Here is a 26,989-nt window from a genome sequence, read left to right on the forward strand (position 1 = left end):
GATGTAGAGACAAAGTAGTGAGTTAACAACACTAACCTCGAGCTTGACTCACTAGAAAGATAATGGTTCATGGCCACGGCAGTTGGATTCTTTTGTTCTCGCCTGTATAAGTGTGTTTGCACTCTTAACGACCTACTTGTACATGAGGCAGTATTAGATGACTGTAGGAGGTGTAACAAAACTACAGAAAGAATTAGTTGAAAGAAAAATTGGTATCAGTAACTTGTGTTTTTTTCCATTGTATTTTACACCAGGAGAATCTTTGTGCCAAAACGTTGAAATTCGCCCATGTTATGAATACAGTGGTTTCTTGTGTGAACTAAAAGTCGAAAGACCTCAATCACTGCCAATTTAACTGGAAACGGAGGATAAAGATCTGATCTACTATTCTGAAGTACATTGGTTGAACAACAGAAAGATGCTGCACCGTTTCTATAATTTGATAAAAGAGGCGGCACTTTTCTTAACATGAAAAGAAAACCTACGTCCCGGTTAAGCAATGGAAAGTGGTTGTGTAACCTTGCATTCCTTATGGATATTACCTGTCACTTGGCTCGTGACAGGCCATGTCAAATCCTTTCAAAGGAAGCTAAAACTGGGAAAATCAAATGAGGAATGAAAATGCTTCCCACTTTCCAATCGTTGTACCGTGATAAATCATTCTGTAACTTCCCTTTCTACACAAATTCCTTGGCAGACTTGTTTGAAAAATTTAATGTCCGATTTAGAGCCTCCAGTACGGAGGAACTGAAATTCAGTAGTTTCTCATCACTATTAAGCGTTGACGTTAGTAGTACTCCTGATAATTTGCAAATGGAGATGATTGAATTTCAGGAGGATGTTGCTTTGAAAGAATTATTTGAGGACATCTGCTTGCAAAATTTTTATAAGAAATACTTTCTATCCGACAAGTACCCCAACTTAGCTCTTTTCAACATGAGAACCATGACATTGTTTGGCAGCACATATAACGTTTACTCCATAGGATGGTAATCCAAATAGAGCAAACATTACATTAGATAGTCGTAGATAGTATGTTTGCTCGAGCGTTGACGATGAAACAAGTTATTATAAGTTTGCCAACGCCAACTACACATAAGCAAAGATTCTAAATACAACCTTTAAAAACACCAAAGATTCAGCATCATATTTTTCGAAAGATAATAAACTCCAAAAACAATAAAAAAAAAAAAGTAAATTCTGCACCATGCACCTGAATGAATGGCCACGAGGCACGAAGATTCGACACACAAATCACAGCAAAAACTCGTGAAGAGACTTAAACTATTTTAATAATTAAAATTTACTCACATCGTCTTATACCTGGGAAAGGTAATTATGACAGAAATAATTATCGATGTGTTTTATTTTGTATAGAATACTGTGAATATAAAAATGCTATATTACATATTATTTCGCAGCAGTGAAAATATGTATGTTACGTGTATGTCAGTTCGGCGCCAAGTAAAGTTGCTTCCCGCTAAATCTCTTCAGCTCTCGCTGTTCGCGTGGGATTCACGCGTTGAGTGACGTAAGAGCGGACAGAGCCGTGATTGGCTGAAGAAGTACTGATCAAGGTCACGCCATCCACATGCATCCTCTGAGTGAGAGAACACACACATAGAAACGTCTTCTGCTAGTATGTGCCAGTCCTTTTAAATAAAGAGAGAATTAAACTGCTTGAGCTGCATACAGCCAAAATAATGAATAAATGAGTTTATGACACACATGACCAATGTGAGCAACTCTTCTCGCGCATGAAGCGCGTCAAGTTCAAGGTGAGGTCAATGATAACAGATGTCCATCTTGAAAGTCGCCTTCATGTTGGAACATCTAGTGAGAAACTGATTCAGGATCTGAGTGAACAAGCTTCACACTAAAATTGTTGTAAATAAACATACTATTATGCTCCTCTTTTAATGAGAGTAAATATTTTGGTTACCATTGTAACTTATTTTGCGTTATTGCCATGTAAATTACGATGAACATGTTTCATCATTGAATGCGAAACTGTTAAATTGTAGTAAAAAAATATATACCAACAGTATTGCCCGTGACGCCAATTAGTGCTCTGTGATTGGCCCACCCACTGTTCCAAGTTGCAAACCCCTCCTTTAGAGCCTGCAGTGTGCTATTCTATTCTCTTTCACTTGATTTCCAGGTCATATTGAACACCCAAGTCTTATCACTCGTAACGATACGTTTCAGAAAATTAGGATCCAAAAAATTATTGCATCTGTCCTTCCACATTTCCTTTTGCTCCTGCGTGAGGATTCTCGGAACCAGTCTGGAGCAGATTTTTCGAATCCCCAATTCATCGGTAAACAGCTCATGAACGGTGTGGTGTGACTCAAATTCAACTGTGCCCCGATCATTTTGTCAACCTATGTTCGGAACCAACCAAGGTTCATCTTCATTTTGTCAACCAAGGTTCATCTTCAATTGGCACACTTCCTTCTGCAAATGCCTTAAACCAACGAAATATCTGGGCCCTTGACAAAACATTATCTCCGTAGACCTGGCGAAGTTTCCGTTGCACTATGTGTAAGTCTGAAGCAAAACCTGATTGCATACTGTTGTTCGATATTTATATTATTGTCAGAACTCACAAGCAAAACCTGCTTCACTAAAACAATCGCTATGGACAACCAACGTGACGCCAGCGAATTCCCTCTTACACTATTAGTATTCCCTCTTACATGTTCATCCACCTCCGTTCCAAGTCTGACGTCACCAGCGTTGCCGGTTTGTATGCAGTGTTGCCAGTCTCACTACTTTAGTTACACACCTTGTATATACTGTAAAAGCTGTAAAACATATTTGGTATGAGTTTAGCGTTTCTTTTCAATTCTGACAATGTATGAGACATGAATCAACTTAGCGTACTATTCGAATCATATAGGGTCCTACCGAGAATCGAGCACAGTTTCCCCACACTGAAAGCGTGAACACTAACCATACAGGCAGGACAGACTCAAGCACGTTTATATATGTATGTTAGAGTACATAAACAACTCCAGTGCTTCACATGAAACATTCAGAGAGATGCTAGGCTTTTTTTAATACGTAAAGAAAACGAGAAATAAATTGAAGATTTTATTATCTACCACCTACGACAAAGTAATACTGTAATACTCACAGTAATACATGTTATTGTTTTAATTTTCATAACTTTCTACAGAATACAAGAATAACAAAACCGTCAGAGAAATTGTCTCTGTATTAGTGTCAGTCTTTATACAATTTGCACCATTTGCAGTTGGGTTCAGAGAACTTAACAATACAATTATTACTTTCAATGTGATGTATTTATTTAACATTTAATATTAAAATATTCTTACCAACTGCGTCATAAGTTGCACAATAAATCTCTAATAGTGTGACTTAACTTAAAACATACATAGTTCGAATTAATTGTGGGAAGAAATTAAGAGATTAGCTATAATTTGTAATAAGGAGCTCAACTATTTTCCATTGAGAACACTTTCTACAGAATATTACAAGAGGGACAGACATTCAATTACGTAATTAATCTATAAACGATCACTGTTTAACTGAAGGTTCTTTTTAATTGCGGATTGCTAACGAAATTTCTTTGAAAATTTGAAGAAGAAAATGCAAAATAATAAATTAAATCAGTGATTCTCAACCGGTGTGTCGTGAAATTTTAGAATTTAAAAATGAACATTATGTCATCCAGAAGGCTTATAAGCGTAGACTTTATACTAAACGAAGCCTTTAACAATGAGTTAAAATCAATTGTGAAACGATAGCAACAACGTGGATACTTAGGTAATATATAGAAGTTTCACCGTTAATAAAATAAATTAATAAGTGTGTCCATAGTCATCATCTAATGAGTATGTTGAACATGCATGTCTATATTTGTAAGCCTTACCCAAAACAAAAAATCTGACTCGTTTTTATACAGTTACTTCTTTGACATACTAATAACGACACAACGAATATGGAAGTGTCCGTTAAGAGAAGTTTCACTGTATATTTCTATTTTCCCATTAAAACCATCCGAAAAGCTTGGAGTTGTATTATATTCGAGGCCGTGCTATATTGGAGCAAATACAGTATTTTGAGTACAAGAAATGAAATAATAATAAATGCCACTCTGTCACAAATCTTTATATTCAGATTAAAACACTTTTACTTTAACGTAATTCCTATGAAAACAATGACAATAGTTGAAAAAAAAAAATGAGTGCAACTATTTATAACACAATGTTGTCCTTTCCCATCTAAAATTACCAAAAATAAACCAAACATTTAGATATCCTCTTGTTATTGGTAACTATGACGATTTATCATAAATAAAACATTTCAATCACCTTCTTCATACCTGTTGTATGATTTTCAGATAACAAAATATATACGTGAGATAGCAATGCAAAAAAGTTCATATTTACGGTACAAATAATTATAAAACATGAAAATTCTTGTTTATAAATGCACATGATGTACACTCATGTCCAAAATAATTGTCGCATATCTATAACTGTCTTCTTGTAAGAATATAATTTGATAATCATTTTGCAGAGTACTTTTAATATTGATACTATGTGTATAATCGGGAAATGTACATTTGTGGTCAGTAGCGGCGATTGGGCGTTAAAAGGGGGGGGGGGGCTAGGCAAGATCTATTCCTGTAGCTTTCTTAACTCTACGGGAAGACAAATAACGAATACGTACTCACGCAAGGACAAATAATATATGGCAACATTTTTTCTATGAATCAGTAATACATACAAAAACTTTTCATTTCCAAATGGAACTATATACATTAAGGGGTCACTTCAAAAAAGTGGGGGGCAACTGCCCCCTCTTGTACCCCCCCCCCTCCGAATCGCCGCCCCTGTTTGTGGTAAATTTCATAGGAAAAGAATTATAAATACGAACATTAGAATGAGTAAAACAAAATGTTGCTAAATGGACAAGGAAGTTCTATTTTCGTTTTATTGTTCTTATTTACTGCTCTTTTGACAAAAAATTTTCTACATACATGTCTTTGCCGATTATACACATACTAACATTATAAGAAATACCGGGCAAATTGGTTACCAAATTATATTCTTACAACAACATATTTATAGACATGCGACAATAATTTTGGACATGAGTGTACATAAACCCTGCTACGTATCATAAAAATTAAACACCAAACCAAAGTGAGAAAAATGTAAGGCAGCTCTAGTCTCTATAAATCAAATTATTCTTTTCTTCCAAACGAAAGAAAAGTATTGTTACAAAGTCAAACAATAAATGCCATAAAGTCACATTATAAACCTAATACTAAAAGAAAATGTTGAGAAAAAGACATGGAATAATAAATAGATGCTTAACTTCGATCAACTACTGAAATATATTCATTTTTAATTCATTTATTTATGTCAATATTTTAAGTTCACATAATAACGTTAGAGTTGTTAAAAATTCAATCTCCAACTTTTATTTGTACACTTTCAAACTACCTAAAACTTTGCTACTGAATTATTGATTTAAAACGGAAGAATAATCATACGCTGGGCAAGGAACACTTCTTACAGAGCCTAATAATCAAAAAATGTGTTTCAATCAACTTCAGAGCAAGAATGAACACTTGAGCTATGCGTTTCGCCGTAGACCACAATCTGAAAGCCAGGGTATTAACGGAATAACAAGTTGTTTTCTCCTCAATACTCTAATTCTCAGAGATAAGGCATGAATACAAAAAATAATCAACACTTTTCTTTTCCCACGTATTTTACACCTCACAAATGACAAGAAAGAAACTAAAACTAAAGCATGTCACATAACACGATTTCTAACTTCAAACGAAAAGACGTTGATTTTCAAAGAGTTAGCTGACAAGCTGTTCCTCCTAAAGACTCAATGAACAGCACTGAATATTATTAGATTGATTTCTTGGCTTATATCATATTGATTTCAAATAATGCGATAAATCCATCCTCTCAAGTTGATCTTCCGACTGACTCCAACGTCCAAAAAGTCATTTTTCATGCAGTGTTCACTAATACTTTAAGATTCCATACTATGGGAAACATTTTTGGCTTTTTCTATTTTTATAAACCGCTATTTTTATAAACCGACAATACAACAATCAAACAAAGCAACAACGCAATAAGAAATATTACTTATATTCTAAATTGAATCTATTAACTTCTCACCGTCTTTTTCTAACATTTTTGTTTTGTAAGCGTTAAACGTTTCTTTTTTTATGACTTGATAACTGCTATTCTTGTTTCAATATAATTATAATTGCAGCCACAAAGTCATTTCATAATCTTAAAAATCACATATAAAGAATAAGCAAACTCTGTCCATAGAAACAATTGATCCTACGGCATCAGAGAGAGCCACTAACACAAATACTGTCCCTGTCGAAGATAAAAACACATTGACCCATTCAAACACCAGAATTTGTTTTGTATTTCCTGTAATTAAACAAAGTCCCCTGCCATTTTCTTCCAATAAACAAAGTGTAAGTATTTCCATCAACGGCGACTCTGCTTCTCAAAATATTCCATCTTTTTCTGTGGATCAGGGATAATCTGAAAGGAAAATTAACCAATACTAAAATCTTTGTTAACAACTGAATTTTTTAAAAATAAAAACATATTTAATTAAAGAACGGAAGCAACACGTATTCCCAGACTTCTGTGTTCTCTTTTTCAAGATTTGAGTATATTATCTTCTACTATAGTTTCGGAGAAGAAAACGTTCTCAATTTTTTTGGACTGGAAATTTTACATTTTTTTTCTTGTATTACAGATTAAGTGACAGATCCTTAAAAGATTTATTCTGTGATATAGGAATACTGAAAAAAATGCATGATAGGATACGAGAATCGAACCCAGATCTCCGGTTTACTGGGTTATGTTAGCACAACATAAGTTTTTTGATCTCCATGTGATCTAAGTGGCTTCAAGAGTAACAGAATATAAAAATGTTTAGGGAACAGAATAAACAGTGCAATGGTTAAAGCATGGTGCGGTAGGTCGAAGATCAGTAATACTGTTTAATTCTCAGTTCAGTCGTGCACTTTTATACTGTATTTCACTGAATTCGAACTTACAGAGGAACTGGTGTGATATACAATCGGTTATTTCCTCCAATTAGCATAGATAATTCAGAAAACCTACTGAACTAGAACCATACAAACTACTGTGAGACTACCAATAACTTTCTTATATTTTAAGACAAAAATAATAAACAAATAAATGGAAAAAATAAAATCTTTAAGTTTTACGTCCCACGCCTGGCGAGGCTAAAGGAGATGGTGATGATGATAAATGAATGAAATAGTGGAATGAAAAAAAGTGAGAGGAAACGGGAGAACCCACGCACACAGTGTTCACTTGGCGCGAGCTGGGATCGAACCAAGGACCCCATGCACCAGAGGTAAACGCTCTACCACTGAGTCACCGAGGCTCGTCAAATAGACGGATTAGCCATAAGAAGACCGTCACCTCCAGTTGAGTTGATTTCAAGTTTAACGTTTCTTTCAGCAGCGAGGATATATGAGACTGCTAGGATATATACTGATTAACCTGGAATTCCAACCACATAAGCTCCCGCCGGAAATCGAACCCCCCTGCCCCACATTGTCATTAACCAGCTTGAAACAGAGACTGTTAAAAAACAACTTTATCAGGTATTATCATTTAATAATTTCTAAGAAGCGGCAGAATACGAAAACCTCTCAGTGGACCTCCCACCTAAACTTATAAAGTCACTTCAGAATACGAATCAGACAACAGAATTCATTTCCTTCATCTACATTTTACAAACATAAAAACAAATTTTGAACTTTTATTCATGAAAAATCTAATACATGTGTCATCCACATCTATCAAAAATCAGCTTTCGTATTTTTCCAAAGCTAATATATGGATGAATTTTTTTCTACTTCCTAGGCGTCTTCAGAACAATAACTCAGTGACAGGAACTGGAAAAACAATGTACAATAATTATCAACCTACGCAAGAAAGATGGTTACAATGAGAATGCGTTAATAAAACGAAAATCCAAACAAAACGAAACAGAACATTCCAATCGATCTAAAAACACCAATTCTAACTAATGGATTTCTTCACTACTATGACCAGGGTCTCACAGAGAGTTTTCAAAAAATGGCTAAAAAGTCGAGTTGGTTTGAATCCTCTGACAAACCATTGGGAAATATACAATAAGTTTTATCAGGCACAAGAAATATTTTCTAGATCGACTAACACTATCAGCAATTTATCAGGTAGACTGTGTGTGTAATCAGTCCTATATTAGGTGACGAAAAGAAGCATAACTACTAGAATCAAAGAACATCTAAGAGAAGTTAAGGGAAACGATCCAACTACGTCAAACTGTCAAGACATTAATACCTCAAAACACGAAATTAAGGTAATCAAAGTATTTCACCAAACTAAATTTTACATAGAAATAAATAAATATGAATCGTATTTCATAAAAAGACTAATAATAAATAAATAAGTAAAAAGCTTAAATCTAGACGAAGAGAATTTAGACAAAAGATGGAACATCATTATCAACAGCCACCTGAAACATCAGGAAAATTAACACAAATAATGAAAGTAATTATACAAGTTGTAGTTTCTCAAGTAGCGCACTGATTATTTTCATAGCTCCATTAAAAAAAAAGATGGAATAGTGCAGTATATTTCTGGTAAAACTATGGATTGAAGTGAGTTCATCATATACAATGGATTATCGCATCAAGAGGACAATGGCTTAAGGGATTTTCGTAGACAGAGAAGTTTGAAGGAAGTCACCCCTGTTATTTCGAACTGTCAGTGAAAGTGACACAAAATTGTGTACTTAAAGCTTCTAATACAAACTATCCATCACGGTATTCTTTATGTATTTTATTTTCACGAAGTTAAAGGCAATGCTTATTCACTATATAATAAAAGCCACAAGATGTGACTGAAACAGCCGTGTGTATTTATGTAAATAAATAAAGTCTCTGACGAAGGTGGGAGTTCTCAGGGAAAATTTCGACGTCAATAAATATTTAGACGCTTTCCTGACTTTAATTTAACAGAAGAATGCTAATTTGTGACAAATAAACTAGCATATTCATTGTCATTCAGTCTGTGTGAGTATTCCTCTAAAGTTCATGTTCTTTCGGGTTAACAGTTTTTTCTCAAATGTGACAAGAGGAGATTTAGTATCAGTAATGTAAGAAGAGAAATAGAAATACATATAATTTGCAACCCATCGTTAAGGAAGGGAAATGTTTCTTTCTCCGAAACATATAGAAAATGGTATACGTAGAAATGTGGAATGGAAGAAGATAGAGGTCAAAGTTGAAAATATGAACATCAACATAGTTTTCCAAGTATGAAAACACTGCACCATACGTTTGCTTTCTAAGCAAAATATCTGTATGACATTGTTTAGATATAATGAAATTTATAGAATATTAACTGCTGATGGACACCGTGCTTCCTAAATTCGTTTTACTTTCTGAAGGATCTGTCTCTTTAACAAGGGCGCTTCTGTTGTACACTCGATATCTCCACTTACAATTTTCAATTTATCCTTTCACTGCAGCTTTTCAATTTGTAAGTATTAAATGTATCTTTTTTAATTTACAGGAGAAAACTAGCCACACTTACCCTACTTTACATGTTTACTGCTTCACGCAGCAGCATTAAGGTAAATGGGCTACAATCCTCACTCAAGATATGCACAGTGCTGGCTCAGTGGTAGAGCGCTTACCTCTGGTGCGTGGGGTCCCTGGTTCGATTCCCGGCCAGTTTGTGGTGGACAACATCACGTCCGTGGGTTTTCTCGGGGTATCCCCATTTCCTTCCACTTTCTCATTCCACCAATTCTTCCATTATGATCCACTTGCCTTAATCATCGCGGGAAGTTAAACTGAAATATTTCATTTCATTTCTTTTCCTGCTAGTACCTGGAAGTTTTCTACATTCTGCAAATGTATGCATTAATACTATAACAAATGAAATGAAATATGAAGGTACGTCCGAGGACATATTAGAAGTTTGAAATTTAAAGTAATAGCATATTCATAGGTATGTTGAACGAATGACTAAAGACTGAATGCATACAAAAAAAAAAAAAAAAGTTTCTCAAGACTTTTACTTGATGCAGCGAAGTCAAATGAATTTTTTTCTTAATTTCTGCCAATGCTGAAGAAGGAAGACGAATGAAGATAAATGACAATTAAAGTATTCATGGACTGAGGAAAATGAGAAAACCGAGAAAAGACATTTAGTGACAGCTCCTCACGAAGACTAGTGAAGTCACCTCTTTGCTAAATGGAATTCCAACAGAAAACAGTTCTGTTCATGTATTTATTTAATGAGACTAATCTGAAACAAGGGCTTCTGTATATATTACTTACTTTTGTACAGTAAATCTGGCCAAAATTTAAGAACGGTTTATATATAATTACTAATTCATTGTCTTGAGTACACATTCAATAAATAAATAAAATCACTCACCTTGCACCTGCAACTGTTACGTTTTGAAATGAAATCTTTCAGTTTTACGTCTTACGATTATGCCGGTTAGGCTAAAGGGGACAGTGATGATGAGAAATGAATAATATGGTGGAATGAAGAAAGTGGGAAGAAACGGAAAACTCCGAGAAAACCCACGCACACGGTGTTTGTCCACCACAAAGTTCACTTGGCTTGATTGTGGATCGAACGAGGGATCCCATGCACCAGAGGTGAACGCTCTACCACTCAGGCACCGCTGACCCAAGCTATTATGTTTTGTTTAGGAAAGTATTTCGGTCCGTTCTAGGACCATATTCCGGAATCGTTACTTCTGAAGCTAGAATACACTAAATATTCTCATGATACGCTCAGGAAGTCTAATTATTATTATCATTCTATGCAATTCCTGAATACCACTTGCACTTCCAACGTTTCGACTCTTCCCTGGAGTCATGGAGGATAAAAATTGTACGAATACTTGCTCATAGAAGACAGAATACACTAGTTAAACATTACTTATGTTGATGTTACAAAATAAAATAACATTGTGTTTAAACAAACCATTAAGTATGATTAACACTATGAGAATGGAGATTCCTAAACAAAAGGTAATAGCTGCGGGTGCAAGGTGAATGAATTTTTTCATAGTTTAGGTACTTTATTCATATAATAATCTAACCTTGGAAACAGATAAAGGCGAAAGAAAGTGAAGTAGAATCGAAGCAAAAGAGGTCAGACTCCACGGAAGCATTCTCGGAAAAACAAGAAAAGGTCATACAAATAATAATCACAAATGCACCCAACAAAAATAGTGTTCACAAAAGAGTAGAAAAACGTTGACTATGTTTTGTGTGGACGAGCAGACGTACGCCAACCTAACAAGTTTTACAAATGATCCTCGAAGATGATCACGGAATAGATGACAGGATGAAATACAAAAAGGCGTGAAAGTAAGGGAAGTAAGGTGGGAAAAAATCCATAAACAATAGTGAAATGAAAAAAAAAAAAAAAAAAAAAAAAAAACAGTGGTTGAAGTCTCGTAAAACCCAAACTAAGAGGTGCTGAAAACACATTGAAGGTAATGATTTACGACTACCGTACTTTCTGAATGTTTCCCGTCTTTTCAGGCTTCTGGTATGCCTGGAATATGAATAGGACGCAAAAAACGAAGTGTTCATTCCATTAAACATTATCAATGCACCACGGTATTCACAACTCGTATAGCAAGTAAAAGTATCTATCGTGTTTACCCAACTTTAAGCTAACTTTCTTGCTTCAAAAAATTGCTCCTTGGATTAGAATCGGTGTCATTAACACGGTCGGCAAAGTAGACGAGACATTCTTTATCGACGCAACAGGAAAAACTTTCGAAAGAAATAACGTCAGAAGCGTCCACAAGTTTTAACATCATGCAGAGACTGTTACCATGTCAGTGGGATTTAGTTTTAATCAAGAAAGAAATGCAGATTTATATTGCTCATGTTTGGATTTAGCAGATATTAAGAATTCACAGAGAAAAATAATAAATTTCTTTACATAAAAGGCATAACTTAACAGAACTCATTAGAATTCAGCTAGGAAATTTATTCTTTGTTTCATTAATAAATCTCAACTTTTATTCTATGTTCGTTTTCGATTTCCTGAAGGTTCGCTTATAATCGAATAAATACGGAATCCTCAAACATGGCTTATTACACTCAAACTGAAAAATAAAGATGACGTCAAAATAAATATGATGCATCCATGGCAGTTCTCTCATTCTTTGTATGATACACACGCCGTCAAGGTGGGCCTTTGATAAGAGAAAAAGAAGGTAAGTATACCAATAACCCCAAACACAGAAAGAAAAAACAGAGAATGTTACGCACTGTGTCTGATCCAGGTTTCCACTCCGCAGGGCACACTTCTCCATGGAGATCCGTGTACTGGAAGGCTTGAACCAGTCGAAGGGTTTCATCCACACTGCGACCAACTGGAAGGTCATTCATCGTTATCTGTCGAATGATGCCTTTGCCATCAATGATAAACAATCCCCTGCAAACAAAACATTCACATTAAATTTCTTAACCTGTATTAATTTTATTTATCAGCTGCAGAGAAGCCATAACCACCTTAACCCTTTGAGACATGACAATAATAAAATTTTGGTTTCAATTTTCGAGTTGAGGAGTGGATTCTCGTAATACTTTGTTTTAAAAAATGTTTATATGAGTTATTCCGAGATTTTTACGTGCAGAAATGTGTATTGGAACTCGAGTGCAAAACGACACTTAAATATGAACTTTACTTTGAAGTTTGCTAACCAAAACTTGGAGGTTACACAAAATACAAGCAAGCTTCATTAGTTGATTTGGAGTTGATGTTCGTTTTCAACATTGAGGTTATAGTACATATGACCTACAGTGTAACACTTTCAATTCTACTGTAGTTCCAGAACAAATCCGAGTGTCGTCGGGAACGACACGGCCATTTAAAATTTACAATATGAATCAAAAACGAATTTTGTATGCTCTTTTATTTGAGAAAGTAATTTTGAGTGCTTTCTGAATTATTTACCGGCAAACCTGATCGAAGACTGCCTTTCAGTTATTGTAGAAAGAGAACTTAAGGAGGTGTATCTTTATCATTCACAGCACTCAACTATTAGTACTTTGCAAGAAATAAAGTTATTGTTTGCATGTCTTGTACGGAACCTGGCATCTTCTAGTAGTTTGTACTTTTTCTTTCATTTCTGAAAATTTCAACCGTTTCGAGAAAAACTTAAGAAGATACGATTTTTTAAAAATAACCCTTATTTTCTGTAGGACACAGGACTTTGTCAATTTAAATACCTCTAGAATCGAAAGTGTTACTGAGTCATCCGAACCACATGAGTACTTACCGACAATCGAACTCGGGTCTCGCGAACCATACAGCAAATACTACTACTACCTGAAACAGTTCTCACCAGGGTTGAAAAAAATAATTGATTTTTTTTATTTAAATCATTTTTTTGATTTAAATCACTAGTACTTGATTTTTTTAAAAAAACAGTAAAATTTAAATGTTCATTTTTGTTATTTTGTTTTTGGTAAGTTACGGAGGTTTCCCAGTTTTTTTTAGTTAGACTAAAAAGCAAAATTAGGGGTTTCCCGATATTTATGGTGTGTTTTCTGAAAGGTGTTTCCCATACGTGACAATTAGCCAGTAGCAATACATCACTGTTCTTTTAACTTGTAATAGTGGGTGGTCACCTTGATCTCGGGAGTTCAAATCTGAATTCCAATTGCAAACGAGAAAGGATTTCATGCAAAATACAAGATATGTGGCTTAGAAATGCAAGATCTTGTTATCCAGCTGAAGAAACATTTAGAAGTGTGCAAAGCAGAAGAACTAGTGGAAGATTCTGGGTGTGACGAGTGACATTAAAACCTGGCCAGTTTTGTTTAATGTATGTGACTAATCGATCAAAAATAGACAAAACTATATAATAAAAAGCCAAAAATGTAAATATTAAAAGAAATGTAGGACACGTGGTCCAAACTTTCAAGCCGATCTCTATTACACTGCGCAGAATTCAAAGAAATGAAACAATATCTGACGCTGTAGGAATATGGAAGTGTGTTCATGAAGAGTTAAAAGACACACTCCAAGACGAGGAAATAGAAATATGAAAACAGGTATACGGAACTATTAACGCCTCCTTATTTCTTGGCCTACCTTCTCATTCCCAAACAGCGAAAATTCAAATAAACTACTGAAGGAAACGATTTAGCTTTGAAATTTGCAGAAGCTTACGCTGGTACTTTGTTACTGCCCATGGTAATTAAATTTCAAGCGATGTCTCCTCCTTTCTCTAGCGTGATTTTCACCGACTAAGTTCTACACAGTGTAACAGACATTGAATGGTGGAAATCAAAAGCAATTATGCTTGGCATGGAAGTATGAAGCAAATTATACAGGTGTTTACACCTTCTGTTTCATCTGCAGGAGTTGAAACAGGGTGTCCACTAAAATTTCAAAATGAAATTTTGTGACTTTTTCGTGACCTTTCCTTTAACAAACCATAAAATTTCGTAACATTCTCAAAAGTGAATTAGGCCGAATTTTCATGCAAGCGATAGAAGCGTGCTTTGCTTGGGATTTGGTAGCGTGTAAGGCCGACCATAGAAATTTTTGGTGGTGAATTTTGACTTTTATACATCAAAATTTTTTTGTCTGTACTTATATTTTTAAAGGTACAAAAAATCGTGATCCCAAAGCTAAATTTCTTAACTTTTATGACCGTTTTCTGATTTCGTGATCGATAGACACACTGTGAAAGAATTTTTTCTTCTTTTGATTTTGCACAATCTAAAATACGAAATTGTTTAGGCACTGATAAAGCCCTTTTTTTTTTATAACAACTTAATCAGAAAAGAATTTAAATATGCTCGTGTAGAAAAATTTACATTGTACTGCAGTGAGTATATAGAGAACTGGCAGAATCTTAAAAACCTTAGTGAGTGGTAATCGGAACTGTCCGAACAATCATATCCTCTTACTAGTGACATTGTAACTTATGTTCAACGACGTTGCCATAGCTTTGGTCCCCATTACACTGTGATTAATGGCTTACACATGTGGGTTCTTTCTTTCTATATAGAGAAGGGGAAAATAAACAAACACTGACAAACTTGCCTGCATATATAGATCATTCCTTCTCAATGGAAAAAGAAATATTCTGTTGAAAACAGGTTGAAAGTGTCAAATAACAAAGCAACATCAAGCACTCGGAGTTTCCAGACTACTTTTTTCTTCGCCAAAACATTGAAGACATTCCATTCCTTATTCATGTGACGGAGAAGATCAGCTTTTGCTCACCCCCTATTTTTGCCGAGAGCTGCCGTCCAGTTCGAATTTTGTTCCTCTCCAATCAAAGTGTCAAATAATAAAACAACACAAACCATTCGGAGTTTCTACGCTACTTTTTTTTTCTCTTTCGCCAAAACCTTTCTCAAGTGACAGAGCACTCCTCTGGTCGAGAATTGTCAGCTAGCTAGAATTTCTTGGCAACACCGGATTTCAGAGAAAGTATCTGTTTCACTACCATGTAGTAGGAGGAGAAGGTTAATAGGTCAATTTTCCATACCTCCCCCCAAGGTTTTTAAGATGTTTCTAAAAGTTTAGCCTATTTTTATATTTTTCTTTATAAAATGAATAATTTTTTACACTCTTTTATGTTTACTATATCGTAATAAATAACAATACATTTTTATATAATGCCATGTGTTCATATTTCTTGTACGCACTTACATTTACCTATGGAAGAGGAATAATCATTAGATGTATAGGCAAATATTTAATTTTATTTTGCTACATATCACTATCTTTTGCTTAAAAACTGTAAATGTATTCAAGGTAAACTTGTATATCAACATAATATATATAATGTTTTTTTATGTTATACGTACATAAATAATTTCAAGTTATCAAGATAGATAAGTAGTAAAATCTAAAACTGCTTTCTTTGCTGCGAAATTTAAAATGTCTCCTTTACAAAACGACATCATATTTTTGTCTTTTCTAGTTGTTCTATACTGAGTCTTGAGTGTTACCAGAAAAGATTACAAACATTCATAATAAAAATATTAAAAATCAAACTAATATTCAAGTGTTATTTTTACCTCAAAGTATGGCCCAAGTCCTCCAAGTAAACACCATAATCTTTGGATATCTTGTGAGTAATGTCGGAAACAAGAGGAATACTCAACTTTCCCAGCCCACCTTCCTTCCGTGGAGTATTCACCCACGCATGATGCGTGAAATGGGAGTCTACGGAGCACGCCACTACCTCCGTGTTTAATCTTCTGAACTCTTCAATTCTATCATTGAACGCAAGGATCTCTGTTGGACAAACGAATGTACTGAAAGGAAAATAAGTCATCAATATTTAGTCATGTTTAGAAAAGAAGTTGGAGAAGTAAAATATCATATGCCAGCACTGAATCAGCATTAATAATTATTCATGTTTCAATAATACATTCTTCTACAGAAACCATGTTAAAAGTTTGATTCATGCTTCATCGATACATTTTCAGAAAATCTCTAGACGGGAAGATGCAACTATTGTGACGTATTTTTCCACGCTTTCAAACTGAATCCACGACGAGGTTTTTTGCCGCAATATCTCCTCCTCCCCCCAAAAAAGTTGCGACATATGATGTGAAGTTTCTCTTTATTCAACAGAATCATGAGCTTCCATTACGCTCTAATTGCACCCCGTTCGCAGCGTACCGCTTCAGCCTTGAGCGTTTGCAGGTTCACTGGATCCTTCCAGTGAGAAAAACTAAGAAAAGTCTGTATTTGAGTTTTAGTGTAGTTTTATAGTACGTACTGAAAATATACTCACAATATGTTAAAAATGTTGGAAGTCCTAGATTCAGCAATACAGTGTGTGTATATACCTGGTATAATGAGGAAAAACATTAGACACACTGAAACTTAAAACGAGAACTTATCTATTATGCAAAATCTATTGTGTATTTTTTTTTTTTTTTTTTTTTTTTTTTTTTTTTTTTTTTTTTTGCGTATTTAATTATATTTACTCTGTTTTCTACTGTTTAAGAAGGCCGAGGAATTATTTTCTGCATTGATATTGCAATAGATAAATGATGGCTATTTCATACACACGGTGACACACAGAATCATATGCTCTGAATTGCCTTCTTCTTACCATGAAACATGGCAGCAACTATATGATGCTGTAGTCTGTGATTTCTACGATAACGTTCATACGACGCATTATTGCCAGTAATCAAAAATGAAAAAGTAACTGAGTAAACGTCAAACAGCAAGACAGAAATGCACTCACAAAAATTGAAATACACAATTTGAAACGTGAACAATGCTCTACTCTTCTACATAACAGCCACTGACAATGAGACATTTGTCCCAAAGGTTTTTGGTGTTCATACGAAAGAACACACTCCGCTGGGCGCTCAACCATTGACGCACAGCTGTGATGACCTTACTCTCGTTACTGAAGCGTTGGCTGGCAAGATATTCCTTTAGGGGTACGAAGAGGTGACAGTCTGATATTGCAAGGTCTGGATTGTATCCTGGATAGATCAGAATTTCCCAATTCTACATTTTTGCAACATAGTTGGAACAGCATAACGATGGGCTTTCTCATGTAGAATGATGAATGTTATGGTCGCAGAATAGCTTGCACATGATCCAATGTAGCACAATACATAGCAAGAGATGATTTGTCCTTTTATTGAAAAAAATGCAGAAGTTAGCAAGAAACATACCGTGGCTGTTCCAGAAGACAGTGTGCAAAACCTTTCCTGTACACGAGGTTGTCTTGAATTGTTTTAGTGAAAGTAAGTGTGTGTCTGCACACCACATTTTAGTACTTTTGTTCTGGAGTGTAATGACACACCCACGATTCGTCACCGGTAAGAATGTGATCAAAAGCTGCGTTTCCGTATCTCTCGTGCAGAACCAAATGCCATCAATCCTCCATGTACAGTGGTGTAAGCTGTGTGCGGATCCATTTCGCTGACACTTTGAGATATTCAAGAGCTTCACGGATGATCTCGTATGTATTCCTATATGTTATGCGCAAACCATTCGTTGTCTGCTGGTCCTTTTGGATCACTTCTTACACAGTGTCAACATTTACCTCTGTGCGATGAGCGTGGCCGTCCGAAAAGAGTTTCATCAAACACACTTTTGCGCACACCAGACACACAATTTGTGAATGCTAAGCACCTGTACTTTACGCCCCTGGACTTGAGAAATTTTTTGGCATCCTCTTTTTTAGATCGTATTAAGCAATGTGTAAGTGTAAACAACAGAAAAACAGATTCTATTCTATTCTATTCATCTCCCTCGCGCGAGATTTTATAATTAAAAGTCACAGCACTAAGGCCAAGTTGACTGCTTCACTAGAATTGTTTTAAATATTTTTGTTGTTATTATAATTGTAAAAGATGGCCCGTTCCAAAATGGACGAATTGGCCTGTTTCAAATAGTTATGTTTCCACACTAGTTTGTGAAGTAAAAAGGAAGGCAGAAGCGTAGAACATACAAAAAAAATATGTAAATCACTATAAAAATTGTAATGCACTAAATTATGTCCAAAATTGAAATTGTTAAAAATGAAATTGCAATAATTGAAGAGCATGACGCTCCATTGTGTAGAACATTCTACGCCATCTTGCCAACCCAGGGTTGATTCAGAAAAACAGATGGAAGATAAAACATTGTAGAGCGTTTCTAGGATACAAAATGAAAGCAATAATAACTAAAACTATTAACTACTGGTCTACAGAAAATATAATAAAGTATTGTCAATTAAGTTTCCAAGTACAGCTAACCAGCAGAGCCATATTTCCAACTCTACTAGGAAAATTATCTTCTTGCTTTTGTTCTGGAAAACACATCAATCATATTTTCAAAATCCAGGTTCATTTTCTATTACTAGTAGAGCCTGATGATTCAATCGTCAACCGTAGAAATTTGCCGCGCTGTCACCGGGACCCCGTGACTTGCACACAATTCACGATAGATTTCAAATCGTTTCTATCCGTCTTCCCGTAGAAACCTAATAACATTGAGCACCTCGTCTCGTCAAGAGGTTAAGTAATCCCATATAGCCTACTTCAAAATGTGTATTTCAGTTTCTGTGAAAACTTTACTCAATCTCTTTCTTATTTTCTCGTGTATAAACACAACGCAATCTATAATTCATTTCTAAACACTACAGTATCTATTTCATAAGTACATCATTTCATTCTGACACTTATTGAGAATTATAAAACAATGAAAAACGTAAATACAATGAAATGACTCGTCTAGTGGTATATACTTACAAGTCCAAAGGATAGAAGAAAAAGACTAAATATTTTCCTTTGAAATCAGACAGCTTCAACTGTTTTATTTCGCCATTGACGATTGCTGTAGCCTCCCAAGATGGCGCTGGTTTCGATACTGTAATGTTATAAAAAAATGTAATTAATGGCTGAACTTATAAAATATTATAATTAAAAATACATAAAATCATGTAAAAATAGTGTAATTTATTTTATTAGATTCTGTATCGCAAAAGTATTGTTTATTTATTTAGATAGCTTTAAATACAGCGTATTAGCTACTTCCCACCAATGCATAAGACACGTACACATATAACATCAATCAGCACATTAACCAATATTTAGAACTCAAATTTGCAAAGGACATCTGCCGTGTGCAGTCCCCTTGTTCGACCCCAGTTCCCACTACGTAGGTTTTGTGCTGGACAAACACTGTGTTCTTGAGTTTTATCGTGGTTCTCCTGTTTCCTCCCACTTTCATCATTCCACTATTATCATCCATCTCATAATTACAGTCTCCTTTAGCTTCTATGTATAATCATGAGACGTAAAATTATTTTTTAAAAAAAAACACACACACACACACAATGAGGAACAGAATGCTGCTGTAGTTGGGTGTTCACTCACTCATTTCGACACTACCAAACCCGAACCATTTTGCTACTTCGAATTGATCTGTCAAACGCAGAGCTGCACGGGGTCCGTGCCCGAGTCCACAATTGATGTTAGCTCCCATTGCGCTGAACCCAAATGTTTGCGACTTCATTTCTGGGGCCCAAGCCCAAATTCTGACATTACCACTATGCATAGGGAAGCCGGACCTCTTCAACGCCACCACTCGAGTACAACAACTCCATGTTTAATAGGTGAATATAGAAGAGACCCGAGCCCAAAATCCTCACAACTGCATTTCTGGGGCCTCCGGCACAATTTCTGACATCACTCCTGTGCTCAAGGGATCCGGACCTTTCCAACGCCACCAACTCCATGTCTAAAATGTTTTTAATGGAATGTTCTCCATGTTCTTTTGTAAAATGTAGTATTCTTAAACTTAACCAGGACATATTCAAGCCAAGGATACGAGATAATCACCACTAAGAATGAATATACAAACCGTACATTTGGTTAATTAGTTCACAGTCCCTTTCAGTATTCAGGCAATATGAGACGTGGACTTACTGCCTGTGCCTTCCATTTCAACTCGGGCAAAAAAAAAAAAAAGTCCATCACTATCTCAGATATTGTTGAAACATTTTTTATATAGCAACTAGACATATTTTTAAGAGACCCGTATCTTGTTTTGTCGAAAAAAAAATTTTGCCGTCAATAATGCACCATCAAAGACGCGGAGTAAAATTTATGAATTGTAGAAAACATCGAAAATGGTCAACTTCGGAGCCCCACCTTTCAGTTATGGAGAGTCTCGTTGTGGTATGTACATAGGGATATAAATAAACTATATTTTATTATAGTTTGGTTTGCGCATGCGTATCTTTTTGTACATAAATTAACAAATGAACGTCAGTTTATCTGAAAAGTTGAAGTTTGCGAACTTTTTCGAGTACTTTCGGTTCGAATTTTAAAATTCTCTTTTCACAGTTGGAAAGATCTAGTTACCCGCTTTCCGAAAAAAAAAAAAAAAAAAAACTGATATCGCTTCTGTGTGCAACCGTTTCGTCGCAAAAAAAAAAAATCGAAAAATTGTCTAATTTTCAAAAGTCGCCATTTTTGGGCGCCATTTTCTAGAAAACACCATATTTTAAAACTCTGAAATTTTACCAGATGGTTAACTTTACATGAATAATAAACACACCAAATACCATTCTCAACCAATGATTCATGAATTAACTACAGCGTTTTGAAGTTAGCGAAGTTCCGTTAACTTTGATGTCACAGTTGGCAACGCTGGAAACAATAAAAGTTCAACAATTTGATGATGTTTGTGGTTCACATTCATTAAATAACGAACAAATGTTTTTTCCTGACTGTTTCTTTTTTATTATTATTATTATTTTCATCAAAATGGCATTCTGAAATAGTAAAATGAGCCTCCCCCTACTCCTTCGTTTTCTTAAACAGAAGTAATCTGAGATGGAAATTAGGGTTACGAAACACACAAATTTTAAGTTCACTTACTTAAAAAGGTCTTCGGAAACACAATTTTACTTTTTTCTTTCCACATGAACCAGTCATTTGCTTGCTTGGTGTCTTCGCTAAGAGTATGTTACCGTGCAGATGCTCCAATAGGTGTTGGTGCACTCACAACTCGTATAGCACATTGTCGGTAGTCACAAAACTTATTTTCACTTCTCTTACGCTCTTCTGGAAACCTGTACCTTACTAAAGGCCCAAGTGGAAGCATAAACAGCACTCCACATAATTCATGATTTATTCATAATATTTCTTCTACCCACGCCCACCACTGGTTATCATATATACACATAATACTTCTATACTTCTGAAATCTACATTTTGAATTGCAGAAGCTCGATTTTGAGGCAAGCATGAAGTCAGTTCATGGTGACACGTTACTGCCATAAAAACTTCGCAATTTTCCGAAAGCGAAGGTGACTTCGTTGAATACCAATTACCTGTCCCACACTTTCCCATTTTTTTTTTTTTCTTTCCTGAAATTGTCGAATTCAGTTCCAGGCAATAAAACGAGAGTAATACCCGGACTTTGTACTTGCACTACACTCACGAATTCTGCAGTTTTAACACTCTGTATCTATTTTTGGCTAAGGTTATGTCGCGTTGCCACATTCTTTACAACCCCCCCCCCCTTCCCCTCCCCAAATACCGTCACAGAGACCCTTGCATGACCGGTTTCACTGAAAAATCACTGCTTTATCGGATCTGTCTGCATCTCGAACATCTGAAAGCTATTTTTAAAGTGGGATGCAGCACCATCAGAAATCACTGACATGGTTTGGGAAATTGTAGACACTTATTTACACGTATTCGAACCTTTTTCTATAACCTATATTTTCGCTTTTCTTAGAGTATTTTTAGAATCTTGTCTTTGGCTATGAGTACATGAGCCGAATCGTGTGTTTTGTCGTCGTTTATTACAACAACTGTCAGTTGTTTCATAATAAATACCACTGCCGTAAAGATGGAAATTTGCTCGTTTTTCCAGTGATAACTCTGAATTTCAGAATAACAGTCTGGTTTTCGGCGAAGTCCACATGAAGTAAAATAGAATTTGTATCTTGAAATTTTATACAATGCTCTTCGGTAGCAATTAATTCTCTTTGGATTTTCTTGATGTGCTGAATTACAATTCTTAGTTAAACCAGCAACGTACGATACGAAAATAGAAACTGACATTTATTTTTTTTTTAACGAGATCATTGTTTCCCCATATGGCACACGTAACACTTTGATTCTCATCAGGATCAATTATTAAAGACTCTACACTTACTTCTTCCACTCCCGGGCATTTACCACATTCTAGAAGAACACAGCTGTCATTTTCTACGGATCATGCTACTAAAGAAAATGGGTCACTCATGACAGCTTGAATACAGGCTGCACCTTTGGTTTGTTGCAACGCAGTAGCAGCTAACTTAAGATTTGCACAATACACACACACACCTCCCTCGCAGGTTACAGACTGACCCACTTTGGTCAAATACTATAAGATTTCGAGTGACCCATTTTTATGCTGAAATTGTTCTGTTTAAACAGTCCGTAAATTTCTTTGATGGAATGCGTAAGAAGACGTTTCGATATTTTTTTTAAACTTTTTATCCATTTTCGATAACTGTAATGACATCGCCTTTGTTGGAACTTTCCAAACACTGAGGTAATAGTATAGGCTTTTTATAGATCATCAGAATTTATTGGGTGGCCGTTTCAAGTAAACTTAAAATTTGTGTGTTTCGTAATCGTAATTTCCACCACGGATTATTTCGGTTAAAGAAAACAGAGGAGTATGGGGAGGCTCATTTTACTATTTCAGAGAGCCTTTTTGAGCAAAATAATAAAAAGCAGTCAGGGAAAACTTTTATTCTTCATTTAATGAATGTGAACAACAAACATCATCAAATTGTTGAACTTTTATTGTTTCCAGTGTTGCCAACTGGGAGATCAAAGTTAACGGAACTTCGCTAACTTCAAAACGCTGTAGTTAATTCATGAATCATTGGTTGAGAATGGTATTTGGTGTGTTTATTATTCATGTAAAGTTAACCATCTGGTAAAATTTCAGAATTTTAAAATATGGTGTTTTCTAGAAAATGGCGAGTTTTGAAAATTTGACAATTTCTCGATTTTTTTTTTTTTTTGCGACGAAACGGTTGCATACAGCTTTTTTTTTTTTTTTTTTTTTTTTTGAAAGCGGATAACTAGGTCTTTCGAACCGTGAAAAGAGAATTTTAAAATTCGAACCGAAAGTGCTCGAAAAAAATTCGCAAACTTCAACTTTTCAGATAAACTGACGTTCATTTGTTAATTTATGTACAAAAAATACGCATGTGCAAACTAAACTATAATAAAATATAGTTTATTTATATCTCTATGGACATACCACAACAAGAATTATAACTCTACGTCTCCATAGCTGAAAGGTGGGGCTCCGAAGTTAACCATTTTGCATGGTTTCTACAACTCATAAATTTTACTCTGCGTCTTTGTTGGCCCATTACTTGGTGGATTTTTTTTTCGACAAAACAAAAAATTATGGATCTCTCAAAAATATGTCTAGTTGCTATAAAAAAAATAGTTTCAACAATACCTGAGATAGTGATGGTACATGTTCTGGCTGAATTGAGATAGAAGGCATCTGCCATAGAATAAATATATTCTTTTTCTATTGTACTGCTTAACATGGGATCCGAATCACATGAGTTCCCACCAGGAGTCCCCAGCGCATGCTCGAAAAATATTCCCTTCGTTGCTGCCTTCCGATAGTTGCACCTTTCATCATGTGACTTACTGTTACAATGGAAATTACCTGGAATTTCTTGTTAGATTTATTAATCCATGACTTTCACACAGTTTCAAATGAGTTTCCTCGTGATCACGGTATTCTTTCAAAACTGTATTAGTGACAGGTCACATTCAGGGCAATGCCTCTGTACACCTGCAGCCATGTTCACAATACAAATTCTCGTTACTTTTCCACCAGGGTTGGCTGGTTTAAACCAAGGTGGTTTAAACCAGCTGTTTAAAAAAAATAAAAAATTGTTTAAACCAAAAAACAAAAAATGTTCGTAAAAGTGTAACTATTCGTAAAATCTTGATAAGCACCATTTGTGGGTTATCATGTTTCACTCCCATATATTATTCGTACGATATTCAGACCTAAATTCCCCATTCTTTACTCAAAGAAATTATATTACAAAAGCAACTTTTTTTATGTAACTTTATGGATGTTTCTTTTGTGATTTTTTTATAGTTTGTTATTATTGTTATGCAACCAAAGGAAAATTCTAAACATTGTTTCGTTTTAATAATGTTTACTATTGATAAAATACAACGAAATGCCGTACTTTTTGGGGAGCGCGGTCATACAAACCCTACGAGAGGCAATTATTGAAATAACAAGAATCTTTGGTAACTATTTATGTATAAATTAGTCAGAGCCAAAGTAGACTCAAATAATTCGTATCTTTATTCACTTTTCTTACTAATATGCAAAGTAAATCGTTATATTTCTTTAACTTGGACTAAATTAGTTCTTCTGTACTCTGTAGTACTTTGAAATTGTTCATATGTCATTCTGTATAATGGTTCCACTTGTGCAATTGTTAATCTTTTCGTCCTTCTGTCCTAATGACTCTTGACGATTATATTAACAAATATGTAAAGAGCAGTCAACGTATTTTTATCAGGAGTCCTTCGTGAGTGAGTCGGCAGACGTATCGCATTTGTGGCCAATTAGTCCCGGTTTCGAGTTCAAATGGAGGCCAATTTCTCTCGGATGTAAGCCGAGAAGCGGTTTGGATTCCGCTTTAAGCTTATGTGACCCCTTCCAGCATAACCCGTTGTTGCATACTAACACCAAGGCGAAATAAGCTTATTTCTGTCCATATGTGATATAAATACATAGAGCAAATTATTTAAACCAAAAAAAAAAAAAAAAAAAAACTGGTTTAAACGAAAATAAAACTGTTTTTTTTTTTTTTTCAATAAAAACCATGGTTTTTGCCAACCCTGTTTTCCACAATCCAACCATGCGGTAACCTTGCACCAAGTGGTTCCCTCCACTTGCCAAAAAGTTTCATGTTTTATAACCACTTATAAAAAGAAAAACATGAACAGAACTTTCCCTCCCCTTACACATAAGCGAGCAAATGACCCATTTCCTCCGGGTAAATTTTCAAAATTTTGCTACAAAAGGACGACCAACTTTGGAATTTAACCCCTTTCTGTGCGATACTAGGTTCAATTCATTGTCAGTAACTATTCACAAATTAACGTAAAGGTATATATACATGACTGTGAGTAACTTTTAAAACATACGTGCGAGGTAGTTTATTTATAATAAATAAATAAAAAAAACGGCACTTACTATCTCCCCAAACTCATTTCATGGCTCCAGAACCGAGTACCTTGTTTTTGTCTTAAATTGTGATAAAGGTAGAAAGAAACGATCCCTGCGGAACTTCTAACCCCCTTCGCTCGCTCAACTATATTTAGTGGAGTAAGTATCACTGGAAATCTTACATGTGCAAGATTGGGGAGAAACTAACGTGCAGTTTTACTATACGTATCGATAGTATAATTAGTTGGAGAAGTAGGAGTAGCATTAGCACTAGGAACGGGTTAGAAGCCCCGCAGATGTTCGTTAGGTTCTGTTCTCGACATAAAATGGACAAATTAAAGATTACCCAAATATTTTCCGTACATTTTACATGTAGGTCCGTTTAGTAAAACTGTATCGAAACTAAAAGATACCACCTCAAAAAACATGGCAGGTTATGTTAAACAGTTGGTAACAGTACTGTTTACATTTAGTTACAAAGCCGGCAGCCGGTACTCGTTCAACGCTCAAGTAAAAAAATTAGAAAATAATTTTTTTGGCAAGTTAACTGCACACCTCTAGAAAATAAAGTAAATAAAATACATTTTAAGTATTTACAAAATATTCTGTGGAAATTGAAAATTATACCACATTGTGCTTGTGTCCAGAACATAGTTACATTTACATACAATAGTAAATTTCTTACTGACTGCTTTCGTCCATTGTAAATTATGCCCAAGGTTTCCACCAGTTCCGTGAGGATAAACGTTGCCACCAGCATAAGAATAGCAAGCTTCCTCGGCGAATATACACAATATCTGGCATATTAACACCAAAGGAAATATCCACCATGTATAACTCAAACGAAATTCCGCCATCGTTTCTCACGCACAGATGCTGAAATGCGTTATGTGAATGTGTTTTGTTTCGTTGTTGAAGAATGTAGTTCAACAACTCTTGCAAATAAGAAGACACTATATACGTTTAAGTAATTGCCTAATATTTGTTCGCAAAGATTTATATACGCAATTCTAAATTCTATCTATAGAATACCAATAATGATCTGCTGATGTTGTCTTATTAGTGATTACAATAACAGGAAAATACGTCTTCAGAAACAACTTAAGTGAAAACTTATTGCTTCTAATTCAAAGTGATATCAAATATATTCAGAAAGTACACCT

At 35.1% G+C, this 26,989-nt stretch overlaps 1 protein-coding gene across 1 annotated transcript; it reads right to left on the reverse strand.

The window, feature by feature from the left end:
• Nucleotides 1-6,081: 6,081 nt before the first annotated feature.
• Prx4 (Peroxiredoxin 4) lies at nt 6,082-26,724 on the reverse strand. Its single transcript, XM_081732652.1, has 5 exons — nt 26,512-26,724; nt 19,337-19,454; nt 16,142-16,381; nt 12,365-12,530; nt 6,082-6,560 (listed from the first exon to the last, which is right to left on the reverse strand). The coding sequence occupies exons 1-5, from the start codon at nt 26,681-26,683 to the stop codon at nt 6,504-6,506; spliced, it is 753 nt and encodes a 250-aa protein (XP_081588778.1). The 5' UTR covers nt 26,684-26,724; the 3' UTR covers nt 6,082-6,503.
• Between the last annotated feature and the right edge of the window lie 265 nt (nt 26,725-26,989).

This window comes from Thermobia domestica, chromosome 1, assembly GCF_964235325.1.
Source record: "Thermobia domestica chromosome 1, izTheDome1.hap1.1, whole genome shotgun sequence".
In the NCBI taxonomy this organism is placed as follows: domain Eukaryota; kingdom Metazoa; phylum Arthropoda; class Insecta; order Zygentoma; family Lepismatidae; genus Thermobia; species Thermobia domestica.

Coding starts and splice junctions, on each gene's coding strand:
- Prx4 (XM_081732652.1), bottom strand. CDS start 26,683: ATGGCGGAATTTCGTTTGAGTTATACATGGTGGATATTTCCTTTGGTG. Junction 19,455..26,511: donor ACAATGGACGAAAGCAGTCA/GTAAGAAATTTA, acceptor ATAACATTACAG/TATCGAAACCAGCGCCATCT. Junction 6,561..12,364: donor GGAAACCTGGATCAGACACA/GTGCGTAACATT, acceptor TTTTCCTTTCAG/ATTATCCCTGATCCACAGAA.